Raw genomic sequence first — 13,681 nt, forward strand, 5'->3', positions numbered from 1 at the left:
AAGATAGGTCCAGGAAGTTTGTGTGAACTGAATCTTGTTTGCTGTGCAAAGCCAAATCATGCTTCTGAAGTTCTGATAAAAAATTGTTAGGAGTAAGTGAATCCAGTGGCCCAATGGAGTTGAGGCTGCTATAGCTCCCTGCCTTTGGGTCCAACCAGTAGCGAGGCTGAGCTTGTATTCCCAGTTGGCACATACATATGTATACACACAGCTGGCCACACAGATTGACAGAGGCAGAAACACTCAGCACTCACAAACACAGACACCACCAACAGCCTCATCCTCTTCCCCTCTTTGGCTGATTAGGGTGAAGGTCCATTGGTGGGAAATATATACATAAATGCAATGTGCGTCGCTCCAGAAGCTGGGCTTAGACACAAACTATCCAGTAACTGGCCTTGGATCTCTGCAGTCCCCAGCTGCTGGCATCTGGGCATGTGAGCCCATGTCTCTCCAGCAGTTGGCCTGGACCCTTGTTCCTCTGGTAGCCAGCTCGTCCAGATGCTTTGCTCCCCAAGACACACACGCATACCTGGCTCCCAAGCCACTTCACCTGCTTGCTGACTAGTCCAGCTTGAACTTTGCTAGCGATCACGCTCTGGCTTGTGCACTCTCACTTGCCCCACGCTTGCTCCAGCTGTTTGGACAACAGACAGCTGGTCCAGCTTTAGTTGCTGACATTTAATTTCACTCACTCCAGTCTCTCTAGTTCTTGGCACTTGGACCAACAGACAGTCTGGTCTATGGCTCCACTCCAGTTGGTGACACCCAGGCCCTCCCTCGCTCCAGGACTCACGGGACTCTTGTGGTCCCCTGTCCAGTTGCAGACTCTTACACCTCCATATACGCGTATGCTGATAGAGTAGAAGGTCCCTTCACCCAGGAGAAGAGTTAGAAATGGAGTTCAATGGGAAGTCAAGAAAGGCTGTGCTGATCAGGTGCAGGCACGGCTGATTGCACTGACCAGCAGTCCGTTTACATACAACCAGCTACTTTAATTCCCTTTCCCCTCTATATTCTCCCAGTTGTTCCTCCACAAACCACTTTGATCCCTCCCTTTTCCTCCCCTAAACATCCCATAATGTCTTGTGCAATCATAAAATGATCTTCCTTTACATCTGATAATGGATTCCACACCCTGAGAGGTGGTAATCCCCATCAGTCTGTGAGATGACCCAGGGAGCCTTTCCTGTTAACTCATCATGGTGGGTGTCATCCCTGGACCAAAGGGCTCATGGCTGTCCTGGGACAACACTGAGAGGAGCTGCGTTAGTGCTCCATTTCTCTGACAGGGTTATGGGGGTTCCTCCACAAGCCAGCTTTCCCCTGCACTCCTTCCTGTGTGTGCAGCCTAGCTTTTTACCACATAATCAAACACGCATTTATTTTTCATATGGACTGAATTCTTCACTGAGAGGGTGGTCAGTCACTGGAACAAACTCCCCAGGGAAGTGGTCACAGCACCGAGGCTGTCAGAGTTCAAGGAGTGTCTGGACGATGCTCTTAGTCATATGGTTTAGTTTTAGGTAGTGCTGTGAGGAACAGGCAGTTGGACTCGATAATCCCTTATGGGTTCCTTCCAACTTGAAATATTCTATGATTCTATGCTCCTAGAAATATTTAGTGCCACGAGAATAGTTACCTGAAACTGATTTCATATTTTACAGGGGTCGTCATTCAGCACTCAGCAACCCGAAGCTTACAATCTTTTCATGACCACAGCGGCAGGTGACGGCATCAAACTGTGGGACTTAAGAACACTGAGGTGAGGCTGAATCAGGTACCTTGGAATAAAAAGCCATGCTTTATCTGTATTCAGAATTGTCAAACCTGCTGTGATATAGTGGTAGAAATTTGGACGTGGAACCAGATCTACAGTCGGGCCTTTAAAAAAGGAAACTAAAGGCTAATTGGAACTTAAAGTTAGTAAAAGACCGAAAAACAGCTGGATCCTCAGTTGTAGTTAGTTATGTGGAAGCCATTAAATGGTCAAGATTTATCGCCCATGTCTTGCCTAACTTTGAAGATTTGACTGTATATATAAAATAGCATATTAAACTGAGCGCTAACGGTATTTCCAAAGCAGCGTGTCATTACTGCTAAAGGAGGTAAAACTTGTGATCCAGCTTTTAAAACACAAATGTAACTGTAACAACAAATCACATATGTAATGCTATAAATGTGCATAACACGTTGTCATAAACTCAGAATAAAATGCTACAGCTTTTCGAAAAACATTTCAGGGTTGTACTTGGGAAAGCTGTGGGACAAAGTGGTGGGGAGGGAACACTGCTCAGGAAAGGAAATGCTTAGAGCAATCTTTGCAGGCTAAAAGAATTATGTTTAAAAGAAAAGGCGTTTGGACAGGGAGGATGTTTAAGTTTTGAAGAATAATTTCATATTTACTTTGTGTGTATGCAAACATACGTAAACATATATTTATTGGAAGATATAATATAGTTTTTCTAGGATTGAATTTTCTATTTAGGAAATGCTTAATGACCCTTTCAGTTATTTACATCTTTTTATGGTAAGGATACATTAAACCTATAGGGGGCATATACGGTCCTGCCAAAAGCGTTGCTGTATTACCTGCATGTCAGAAAGTAATGAAACTAGAGACTGCTGGGGTTGGAATCTGTTACCTTCTTATGTTTTTCTAATAAGCTACTCACTGTGTTGCTGAAGAGTAATGAAAAAGTAGAAAACTTTTCACAGATCACTTATCTGTCTCTTTGTTTCTAAATACTAATATAAGTAGAGCAGGTGAATGGTAAAATAGTTAAAGTGTAAAATCTGGGCATTCAATTAAATGAATGTGTCCTGGGAAGAGGGGAATAATTTATGTATGTTTCTTGCTCTATATTCAATTTGGCAAAGTCATTGTATTCTAGTGTCCACTGAGTTCTATTAGCCAAACTTCAAAAAAGGCATTCAAGTCCTTAATGACACAGATTTTAAGGGTGCTTCTTAGGTATTATGTATATGTGTGTGTTTGTTACACGTTACACAGTGATCAATGGTAGCAACTGTTGTGGGGAAGAAGTAGAAAAAATAAACCATTTTTCACTTGCTAGTAGCTTTTAGGGGAAAAAAAAAACAACCCTAATTTTTTAAAAATGAAATTTTCTCACTGCACAGACCAGAGATTGAGTCTTCTGTATTTTAAAATCTCTTCTTGAGTTCTTATAAGGAAGAAAACTGTTCACTTTTTCCTAATGTGTTCGCCGGGTGTTTTTCACATAAATAAATTTGAAATGGCTGAGTGGTCTGGAAAGCTCTACCTGAACTTGGAACGAATCTCCACTGAAGTGTTAGGTCTACTATACAGCTACACAGACTGAAAACTTTGGGGTTTTTTGTTCATAGGTCTTGTCCAATCAAATCCAGTCCACCCCTTGCACTGTTGGGTGCTTACAGGAGAGATTAGTTCCTAAACAATCTTATGGCGGGCCAGTACCTTTAATCTCTTAAAGTTGTTGATGTGTAAAGTTGGTTCACCAGCCATTGCTGTGTTTTGAATGGTCCCTCTGGAATGACCTCTATTTATTTCTGCTTTGGGTTTGCCGGAGTAGGGTTTGTTTAGTGAAATCTTTGTCCAGTGTTCTTGAAATATAGCATAGGTAAGTCCACCTTCTCATTTATCCTGTTTGCAGTGTTGTGGGTAGTAACACGAACTGCAAGATCTCAACTTTATTGTTTGCTGATTTTGTCCTAAATATTTGCCCAAGACATCCACAGTGAAAACTGGTTTGCTTTTGTTTAATCTGCTTGTTGCCCTTAATGAATTTGATCCATTGTTAGTCTATTTAATAATACTGTAAAGTAAGAAATTATGATTAAATAGGAAAAAACTCCTCCAGCATGGTGCTCTTGAAAGCTGTAGTTGAAACCATGGGAAATAATTTTCAGAGTAACTGCACAATTTCCCTGGGACTCCTAGTTGTTTCTTCTATTCAGTTTCTTTGATGATGGTTCCTTTTTGTATTCTTCTGACATGCATTCCTTTTCTCTTAATTGACTGAGGAACCATAGCAGAATGCTCAGGTTCTTTTTTGATCTGTGCTTAGACTAAATCTTCAGACGTGGTATCCTGGCCTGCAGCTTTTATAGGTTTTGAATATATTGATTTTTTTCCCCCTGAGTTCCACAATAATTTTTCCATTCACTCTGTATTATCAAACTGCGTTGTTTTTCCCAGTGAAAATTCATTCAACTTATCTTTTGTTCTTGAAATAGATGAGAATATATCGCAACTTCCATTTTCATCATCCTTACTGGATAAAGCCGTGAATCTGTCTGTCTCTTTCACTATTGGTGATCTGGAGGTATTCCAAGATTGCTTCAGAGAGTGCCAGGAAGTCTTATGGGTTCCTCTGAAGGTGGTACAAGAAAAGGCATTTTAACTTTCTGATGTTTTCAGCCAACCTTACACAGCCAGGTCATCTTGCCAATAAATGAGGGAATCTTGGACACTGCTAGTGACTTTTGGATTTACTCAGTCTTTTGCTTCATTTGCTTTGAAATGCATGGATTTGTAAAATCTCATCTGAAGATTTTGACTATTTCTGTACTTCTTCTGCATTCTCCTAATTTATAACAGTGGCTAAGAAAAGGTCCAAACAATCTAAAAAGCAGATATATGAATAAAGAATCAAGGAGAATAGATATCTCTGAAAGAACCAGCTCTGGCTACTCTTCTTCCAGGCTAGGATAATGAACTCTGAGGCTTTACGAAAACATGCATTAGGGTAAGATAATTACCTTTGACCAACTTCCAAGAGACTGTGAAGAGCAATTTAAGTCTATCTTGTCTAAAAGAATGGCTAGTTGAAGAACAAGTAAAAATACTTTCTCTTGGGTACAAGGTGGAAACGGTGAACACAGGAGTTACTGAGGTGCAATGGGAACCTGAATGAGAAGAGCAATACAGTTACCAGCTTCAGGATTACCAGGAGAGAGTCAGACATACATTTAATGATCAAGAGGTACAAAAGGTTGACGCATGCTTACGTTTCTTTGAAGGAGTTTAAGTGTTCTTTATGATGAAACATTGTAGACTCTTAATTGTCCATTAGACACAAGAAACTTTACCATTCTACCTCCTCCTACTGTCTCTGTTGAACGCATTTTAGAGACATCACAACTCCTTCTGAAGTCAGGAATCTAGCAATGATTCATAGGGATATGTATCTATTCTCTCCACCACTTAATTTTAATCTTTCAGGAAAGTCTGGATAGGAATGACACAAGTTGGTGAGTCCTATATCTGGTCTGGGTGATCTATATCAGAAAATTCCAATAGACTAAGCCTCGTTATCTGCCAGTCCTACCTGTTTTCAGTGACTATATTCATGAACATATAGGACAGTGAAAGAGAGATATATTTCAGCATCCCAGTGCTGTAAAACCAGTACACAGAAAAAGTGTAGAGACTTAGGAATTAAGGAGAATTCCATTCCCTTGCTCAATAAACCCATAACCCAAAATGGCAGACTAGACTAAATACCAGCTGCTTTAATATCTTCACGTGTCACTTAAGTTTAACTTGGTAGTTTTAAATGATGTTTTACCAGCCTGGATGCCTTCAATTTCTCATTTCCTCCCACTTGTAGATTAGATAATTCTGTGCATTAGAACATCCAGAAGAAAGGAACTTTCTTTCATTATGTTAGGAGGAAACGATCAATTCAAAGTGTTACCCTTTTCACTTTGTTAAATGCATTTACAATATTGACTAAACACTTAATTGTAACACCAGCTCACATTCACTTGCAAAGTTACAAGACTACCCTCATCTTCATAATCTCTTATATATTTCTCTCTTTAAATTGGGGAGATATAGATTTGATGGGTGGACTGTTTGGTGGGTAAGGAATTGGTTGGAAGGTCACGTCCAGAGGGTAGTGGTCAATGGCTCGATGTCCAAATGGAGACTGCTGACAAGTGGTGTCCCTCAGGGGTCAGTGGGGCCAGTGCTGTTTAATATTTTCATCAGTGACCTAGGCAGCGGGATCAAGTGCACCCTCAGCACGTTTGCAGATGACACCAAGCTGAGCAGTGCAGCTGACACGCCAGAAGGACGGGATGTCATCCAGAGAGCCCTGGACAAGCTGGAGAGGTGGGCCTGTCAGAACCTCATGAGGGTCAACAAGGCCAAGTGCAAGGTCCTGCACCTGGGTCGGGGCCACCCCCGGTATCCACACAGGCTGGGGGATGGGGGGATGGAGAGCAGCCCTGCCGAGAAGGACTTGGTGGTACTGGTAGATGAAAAGCTGGGCATGAGCCAGCAATGTGCACTCACAGCCCAGAAAGCCAACCGTGCCCTGGGCTGCATCCCCAGCAGCATGGGCAGCAGGGCAAGGGAGGGGGTGCTGCCCCTCTGCCCCGCTCTGTGAGACCCCCCTGCAGCGCTGCCTCCAGCTCTGGGCTTCTCAGCACAAAGACATGGACCTGTTGGAGCAGGTCCAGAGGAGGCCATAAAAATGACCCGAGGGCAGGAGGCCCCCTCCTGTGAGGCCGGGCTGGGAGAGCTGGGTTGTTCAGCCTGGGGAAGAGAAGGCTGTGGGGAGACCTTATTGCAGCCTTCCAGTACTTAAAGGCATATAGGAAAGATGGGGACAACCTCTTTAGCAAGGCCTGTTGTGACAGGCCAAGGGGTGATGGTTTTAAACTAAAGGAGGGTAGATTTAGACTGGATATAAAGAAAAAATTTTTCACAGTGAGGGTGGTGAAGCACTGGAACGGGTTGCCCAGAGAGGTAGGAGATGCCCCATCCCTGGAAACATTCAAGGCCAGGCTGGACAGGGCTCTGAGCAACCTGATCTGGTTGGAGATGTCCCTGCTCATTGCAGGGGGTTGGACTGGATGACCTCTAAAAGCCCCTTCCAACCCAAACCATTCTGTGATTCTATAATTCATGGCTGGCTGATGTTGAAAAAACTCAACTGTCCAGATTTCTGCAGCAGTTTGCTGTTTCCCTTGCATGATTCATTCCAAAAAGTCACTTTCCTAAGAGAGGTTCTAGAATGTGAAGTAGTGTAAGCTGTTCTTCCCCAAGGTGGATTTCAGACCTTCTTCAAAGCTTTTAGGCGTTGATGTGGACCTTCCCTGATCATCAGTAAAATGTGGCTAAAGACATGGTGCAGTAAAGCTCCATTCTTCTTTGTGGCACTAATTGTGTGGCCTGGCTTGTTCTCAGATTTCCAGATGTATCTTTACTCAAGTTACGGACTGCACTGTGAGGGCCCTGAAATCGCCACTGGGCCTTAATTGCCCTGACAAGCCTTAGACCCCCACCCATGCACTCTCTGCTACTTGCTTCAGGCACTCCATTCAAGCTCAGGCCTGGACATTTAGTCCTTGCCTGAACTATGCTGTCAGTGTACCTCTCTCAAGTCCTGCCTCCAGCCTTGTTTTCTGCATGGACCCTGACCTACCTTGTGGGTAGTTTACCTTGAGTTCTGTCTCCGGTGGACCCATGTTGCAGTCTTGCCTCCAGCCCTGTACCTGGCTCCATCTCTTGCTGCTCCTGACTGGACTCCTGGGATGGACCCTGGACTTGGTTCATCACCTTGCTTTTTCTGGGCATGTCAATGGACCTTGTAATGAGCACACTACTCTGCCCACCCTATTCAGATATGGTGGGACGGTGCTCTGGTCAGTGAGGACACTGTGCCATGATCACCAGTGGCTTCTCGCTCATTTTCCCTTTTGTAGCACTCTGACATGCGTATTCACCATTATATTTATTTCTCACATAAAGTGCATAGGTCTGCAAAATGCACACTAAGGAATGCCTTGTGATGTTTTTACTTTTGTTTCTGCTGAAAAAAAAAAAGTGCTGATAGGTCAGTCCTGGTAATTATCAAGCATGTGATCCATGTAGTTAACTGGAATTCAAAAGCTCATTAATGTTCTAAGCAATACTTCTAACTTGAAAGTAACGCCTTCCACCTCTGAAAGGGATAGTAACAGAGGTAGTATATACACAGCTCTGTCATGTATTATATAAACAGATTAAGAGAATGCAAGTCCAACACCTCTGAGCAGGGAAGCCATGCACTGATGAATTTGCTAGATTGTGAGCACAGTCAGCAAAGAAATATGCTGATCCTTGAAGCTAGGTGGATAATTGAATAAAGATTTACTGATTTTGCAGAGGTTATCTCATAGAAACATTTTTGGGTGAGTGAAGAGCTGCTCAGGGCTTTTCATGTTCTAAAACATGAAAAAATGTCCCTGCTCTTATAGCCATTGCCTTCCCTTTGAAGGAAGAACACCTGCGTCAACAGCAGATTTCTTATCTAAGACACCTAGTGTTTGGCAGAATATGAGATGAAACAAAGCACAAGTTGTCTTTGTAGCTACAGCATGTGTGTTTGTTATATGTTGCTGTACAATATGTACTCAGTAATTGTTCCTATCTCTAACTGCCCAAGAAGACATAGTTTCTATAAATTTGTGAGGAAAAGGTCCTTCAGAAAGGGCAAGAAGGAGGACCCAGGGAACTATTGGCTGGTCAGCCCCACCTCAATCCCTGGGAAGGTGATGGAGCAATTAATCCTGGAAACTCTTTCCAGGCACATAAATGACAAGGAATCCATTGGGAGTAGTCAGCATGGACTCACCAAGGGGAAGTCATGCTTGACCAATTCGATAAACTTCTATGATAAAATTACTGGCTTTGTAGAAGAGGGGAGAGCAGTGGATATTGTCTACTGTGACTTCAGTAAGGTTTTGACACTGTATCCCATAACATGTGAAGCTGATGAAGTATGGCCTGGATGAGCAGACAGGGAGGATGGTTGAAAACTGTCTGAAGAGGAACCTCAGAGGGCGATGGTCAGTGGCATGAAGTCTAGCTGGAGGCCAGTATCTAGCAGTGTACCCCAGGGCTTAGTACTTGTTCCAATCCTGTTCAACACTTCCATTAACTATCTGGATGATGGGGCAGAGTGTAGCAAGCTTGCTGGTGATGCAAAACGGGGAGGACCGTCTGATACACTGCAGGGTTGTGCTGCCATCCAGAAGGACCTCAACAGTCTGGAGAAATGGGCTCACAACAGCATCATGAAGTTCAACAAGGGGAAGTGCAAAGGTCCCCTTGGCACCGAGTGCAATCCCCAGGCACCAATATATGCGGGGAGGTGACTACCTGGAAAGCAGCTTTGCAGAAAAGGACCTGGGGGTGGAAACCAAGTTGAACGTGAGCCAGAAATGTGCCGCCACAGCAAAGACGACTAATGATGTCCTGGGCTGCATCAGGAGGAGCGTTGCCAGCAGGTTGAGGGAGGTGATGCTTCTCCTCGGTTTAGCGCTGGTGAAACCACACTGGCTGTTTGTGAGCATGGAGGTTGGATAAGATGACCTCCAGAGCTGCCTTCTAACCTCAACCATGAGGTGACTCTGCGATTCTATGAAATTAGCATTTGTTCTTCTCTACTTGCCACAGACATAGAGTTGGGAAACTTGCTTGGAGAACTGATGTAAGGTTGAATAAGAGAGCAGATTGGACAATAACAGCTGAAATTGGGAGTTAATTTAGAAGGAAGGACTTGGACAGTTGTGCTGTGCTCTCAGGTGTGCTCGTTATCTACCCCGGGGTGGGGAGAGCAGGGGGAAGTTATTACTGCCCAGTTTAGAGGTCTGGGCTGCTGCTACAGTAGGTGTGGGGAGGTAGATGTGACAGCTACTCTTGCAGGTAATGACATTGGCAGGGGCAAGCTGTTGGGAGGAGCTCCCAACCACCGCCACATTAACACCTTTGGAGGCAGGAGCAGCCTGCCTATGACTCACACTCTGAACAGTTGAGGAATAGAAGTTCAGCTGCTCTAATGCTGTTTGCTGCTGAAATAGCCATTCCCCATCTCTTTCTGGAAAAAAAGGCAGCGGGTGCTTATTGGACCACAGTGAAGATATTTGAAGAATATTGGAGTACTTGGACATACTGAATTTCTTCTGCAGAATACTCAGATGCCTGATAATGCTTTGATGCATGATCCCAGGGAAAATCAGTTTCACCCTCTTTCAGCCTCAAAAGATTTGCCAATTTTATAAAGATAGTCTTAGACATTAAGGTAAAACCTCCAACTAGTATTATGATCCTGTGCAACCAGATCATAAGCTCCCCTGGCAACATCTTTTAGTAGGATTCCTGCAGCCACATGGAACTCATCTCATACATTTTCTAACAATTACTCTTTGAGAACCTTAGGGTCAGACATGCAGTTTGAATGAATGGCCTTCCAATTTTCAGATACTTTTCAATTTGCTTTTCACTTTGTTACTGTGAACTAACTGCTTGACATCACCCTGAGCAAGATATACCTACAGACATACTTAGAATTTGATTAGTTCTTGGTGTCTTCTGAACATGAGGATCCCCTGGTTTGCCATCTTTTCTTCCCTGGCACTTTGAGTCTTGTTATCTGGTTTCTGAGGGGAAAAAGGGATAAAGCAGTTGTTGGAGTTCCTCCAAGTTTGGGACTGGGGATGCATGAAAGTATATAGGATGGGGAACATGTGGTCTCTGCTGGATGCTGTTGGTGAAAACATGCTGAGCTCCTATGAAAAGGGTTTGGTGTGTTTTTAAAATTAAACCGGTCTGTACAGGACATCTAAGGTAGCTACTATTACTGTCAAGTTATATTTGGATTTCGTGGAGCCTCAGTGGATCTGCTGGTACTGGAGGGTCTCTGAACAAATACCAGAATACAGGGAAAAGTGGTTAAAAAAAAGAGAACTTTGGTTTGCAGTCAAGATATTTTTTAATGCAGCAAATAGAATGAGATAGACTTATTTATGAGAGTATTCCCTGGTTTATAAAGACATGCACCATTCTGGTATCTTTCTCTTACAAAGACAGAGAACATGTTAAATTCTTTCCTACTATTCTGCAAGTTGCTTGTGACATAGAAAGATACGTATTTTGGAATGTAGACTAAAAGCTGTACAATGGAGAACATAGGGAAAACTTGGCTGTTTGCTGTCCCATGCAATTACCAGATGTTTGTCATGGTAACCCCTGAAAAGCTCTGACCAGAAAAGCATTCTTAGGAGGCTGGACAGCATGCCAGCTGGCCACGTAAAGCTTGCAATATCCAAAATAAGTTTGATCACCACCTGTTGCTACTTAAAAAAAAAAAAAAGAGAGAAAGAAAAAAATACCCTGAAATAAGAGAACTCCTAGAACAAGCTAAAATTATATATATAATATCTATCTATTTATTCTAGGATTTTTTTATCCACTTTTTTTCCATTGCTGTGATACCTGGAGAAATCTGGAGTTAATAGATTACATAACAAAATTTCTACCGGATTCTGTGGAAAGTTTAATTAGAATCTGTCTTTTAAAATGTCTTTTTAAAGCAGGATTTTGAGGAGGTGGGGAAGTAGCTATACTTTTAATAGAACATACATCCTGATTATAATGGAAAAGTTGAACAGGAAAACAATTAAGAAAATAGAATCCAGGATGTTAGTTATTACTGCGGCCGTACTAGCACAAGGAAAAGCGGCACTGTCCTGTGACTCAGACATCGCTTTATATTGCTGTGCTGTAGCAGAGAAAAGCTCAGTGAAAGCCTTGGAATCCTGCTGATTCTTATGTCTCCATTGATAGGTGGAGTAATTGAGTTACTGGTCACAGATGCAGAGGAGTCAAATTCTTTTGAAAGAAAGTTCTTTGCAGTGATTTATTATGAGGCTCTTCTGTGAAGAAGAAAGACCTTGTGGAGGAAGTTAGCTTTTACAGGCCCTGAGAATGAGGTCTTAAACACTGAGAACTAGTCCTGATGGCCATTGCTCTACTTAAGGAAGAATGGTGATCCTGAAGGCATATTCAGGAGGGACAGATGATATAGAGCTTATTTTTTCTCATGAGATTTCCTTCACGGGATGATGTTGTATTTTACAAGTATAAGATTAAAGAGAAACTTTGTCTTCAAACATTTCTATGAACGTTGTCCATATGTGACAATGAGAAAAGTCACTGAGAAGGACGGTATTTTTGGGGGACTCTGAAATTCACAAACAATGCGACTGGGACTCTGGCAGAGACAAGAAAAAAACATGACTGAGGCTGAGTCGTGGGAGAGGTCTACGAGGTCTGCTCTCCACAATGAATAATGTTTGGTAGGAGCCTAAGTGAGGGCAAAATCTTGCAATGCAACATCTGACCATGAAGGGGAACAGACAGATGAAACACACATGCTTCATTTTTATTTCTGCCTAAGATATTTGAAAAGAAAGACTTACCCAAAGTTACAATAATGCCTTTGCTGCTTAATCACAGAATATCATAATGATTGTGGTTGGAAGGCACCTTTGGACGTCATCTTGTCCAAGCGCCCTGCTCAAGCAGAATCACCTGCAGCTGGTTGTCCAGGACCACGTCCAGATGACTTGAATATCTCCAAGGAGGGAGACACCACAACCTCTCTGGGCAACCTCTGCCAGGGCTTGGTCACCCTCACAGTAAAAAAAGTGTTTCCTGGTGTTCAGGGGGAACCTCCTGAATTTCAGTTTTGCCCATTGCCTCTTGTCCTGTCACTGGGAACCACTGAAAACAGAGCCTGACTTTGTCTTCTTTAAAGCCTGCCCTCAGCTCATTGATGGCTGATGTCATTGTGAGGCCGCTCTCAATTATCTTCAAAAGATCATGGCAATCAGGAGAGGTGTCTGAGGACTGAAGGAGGGTAAATGTCACTCCTGTCTTCAAAAAAGGGAAGAAGGAGATCCCAGGGAACTACAGACTGGTCAGCCTTACCTTGATCTCTGGCAAGGTGGCAGAACAACTAAGCCTGGAAACCTTTTATAGTGTCTGAGCACTGGCACAGGTTGCCCAGTGAGGTTGTGGAGTTTCCCACCTTGGAGATACTCAAAAGCTGTCTGGACATGGTCCTCGGCAACTGACCCTAAGTGGGCAGGGAAGTTTGTAAAGATGACCTTCAGAAGTGTCTTCCAACCTCAACCATATTCTGTGAAAGACGTGGTATGGGAAGCATACGCTATCCTTTGTTTTCTTTCATGTTACCTCCAAAAAGTAAATTCTTTGAAAGTACAAATCAAATTATTCTGAGACTCGTCCTCCGTTGCCTAACCTTCGGAGTCGTATATGTTAGAATGCTGCAGTTGAGAGGAAACTGAGGTAGCTAGTGTTCTCCTTTACTGTCAACAGGAAGCTCAAATAGAAGCAGGTTATTCAGTGACCCAAACCATGTGGCCATAGATTATTGAGTCTCCGAATATTTTTGCAAGAGCTACATGCAAACTGAAGCTGAAGAATGTTCTTATGTCTCAGGCACAGTAATTGACTGTTGTTATAAGTTACTTCTCTGATCTTCTACTTCTCTGTGATCTGTAGTGTTCTCTTAACTGGGTTTTTTACAACAGTTTTAGGGTAGAGCTAGCCTGAGGTGAAAGGTCTCATTACTCTATATTCAAAATGTCCATTTATGTCAGTAGTTTTGTTATACAGAAATTCAGCCAAATATATACTATCTCTGAAAAGTTGGAGTTACATTCTGTAAAATGATGTATTTTCATGCATTCAAAAGTGTCTTTTTTCCAATGCTTTACTAAGTGATGCCCATTGGACCAGTCACAAAGTAATGTTTTTGTTTAAGTACGCCTGTTTCACCTGGGTGAACAAAACCAACGTGGCGTTCAGTGCATTCTT

At 42.9% G+C, this 13,681-nt stretch overlaps 1 protein-coding gene across 1 annotated transcript in view; it reads left to right on the forward strand.

The window, feature by feature from the left end:
• WDR27 (WD repeat domain 27) overlaps positions 1 to 13,681 on the forward strand; it is a 134,973-nt gene that overhangs the window by 49,054 nt on the left and 72,238 nt on the right. Inside the window, exon 22 of the mRNA XM_075089559.1 lies at positions 1,668 to 1,765. Coding sequence (XP_074945660.1) covers positions 1,668 to 1,765 — 98 coding nt within the window. The remainder of the gene's footprint in view (positions 1 to 1,667; positions 1,766 to 13,681) is intronic.

This window comes from Phalacrocorax aristotelis, chromosome 3 (assembly GCF_949628215.1).
Source record: "Phalacrocorax aristotelis chromosome 3, bGulAri2.1, whole genome shotgun sequence".
NCBI lineage: Eukaryota > Metazoa > Chordata > Aves > Suliformes > Phalacrocoracidae > Phalacrocorax > Phalacrocorax aristotelis.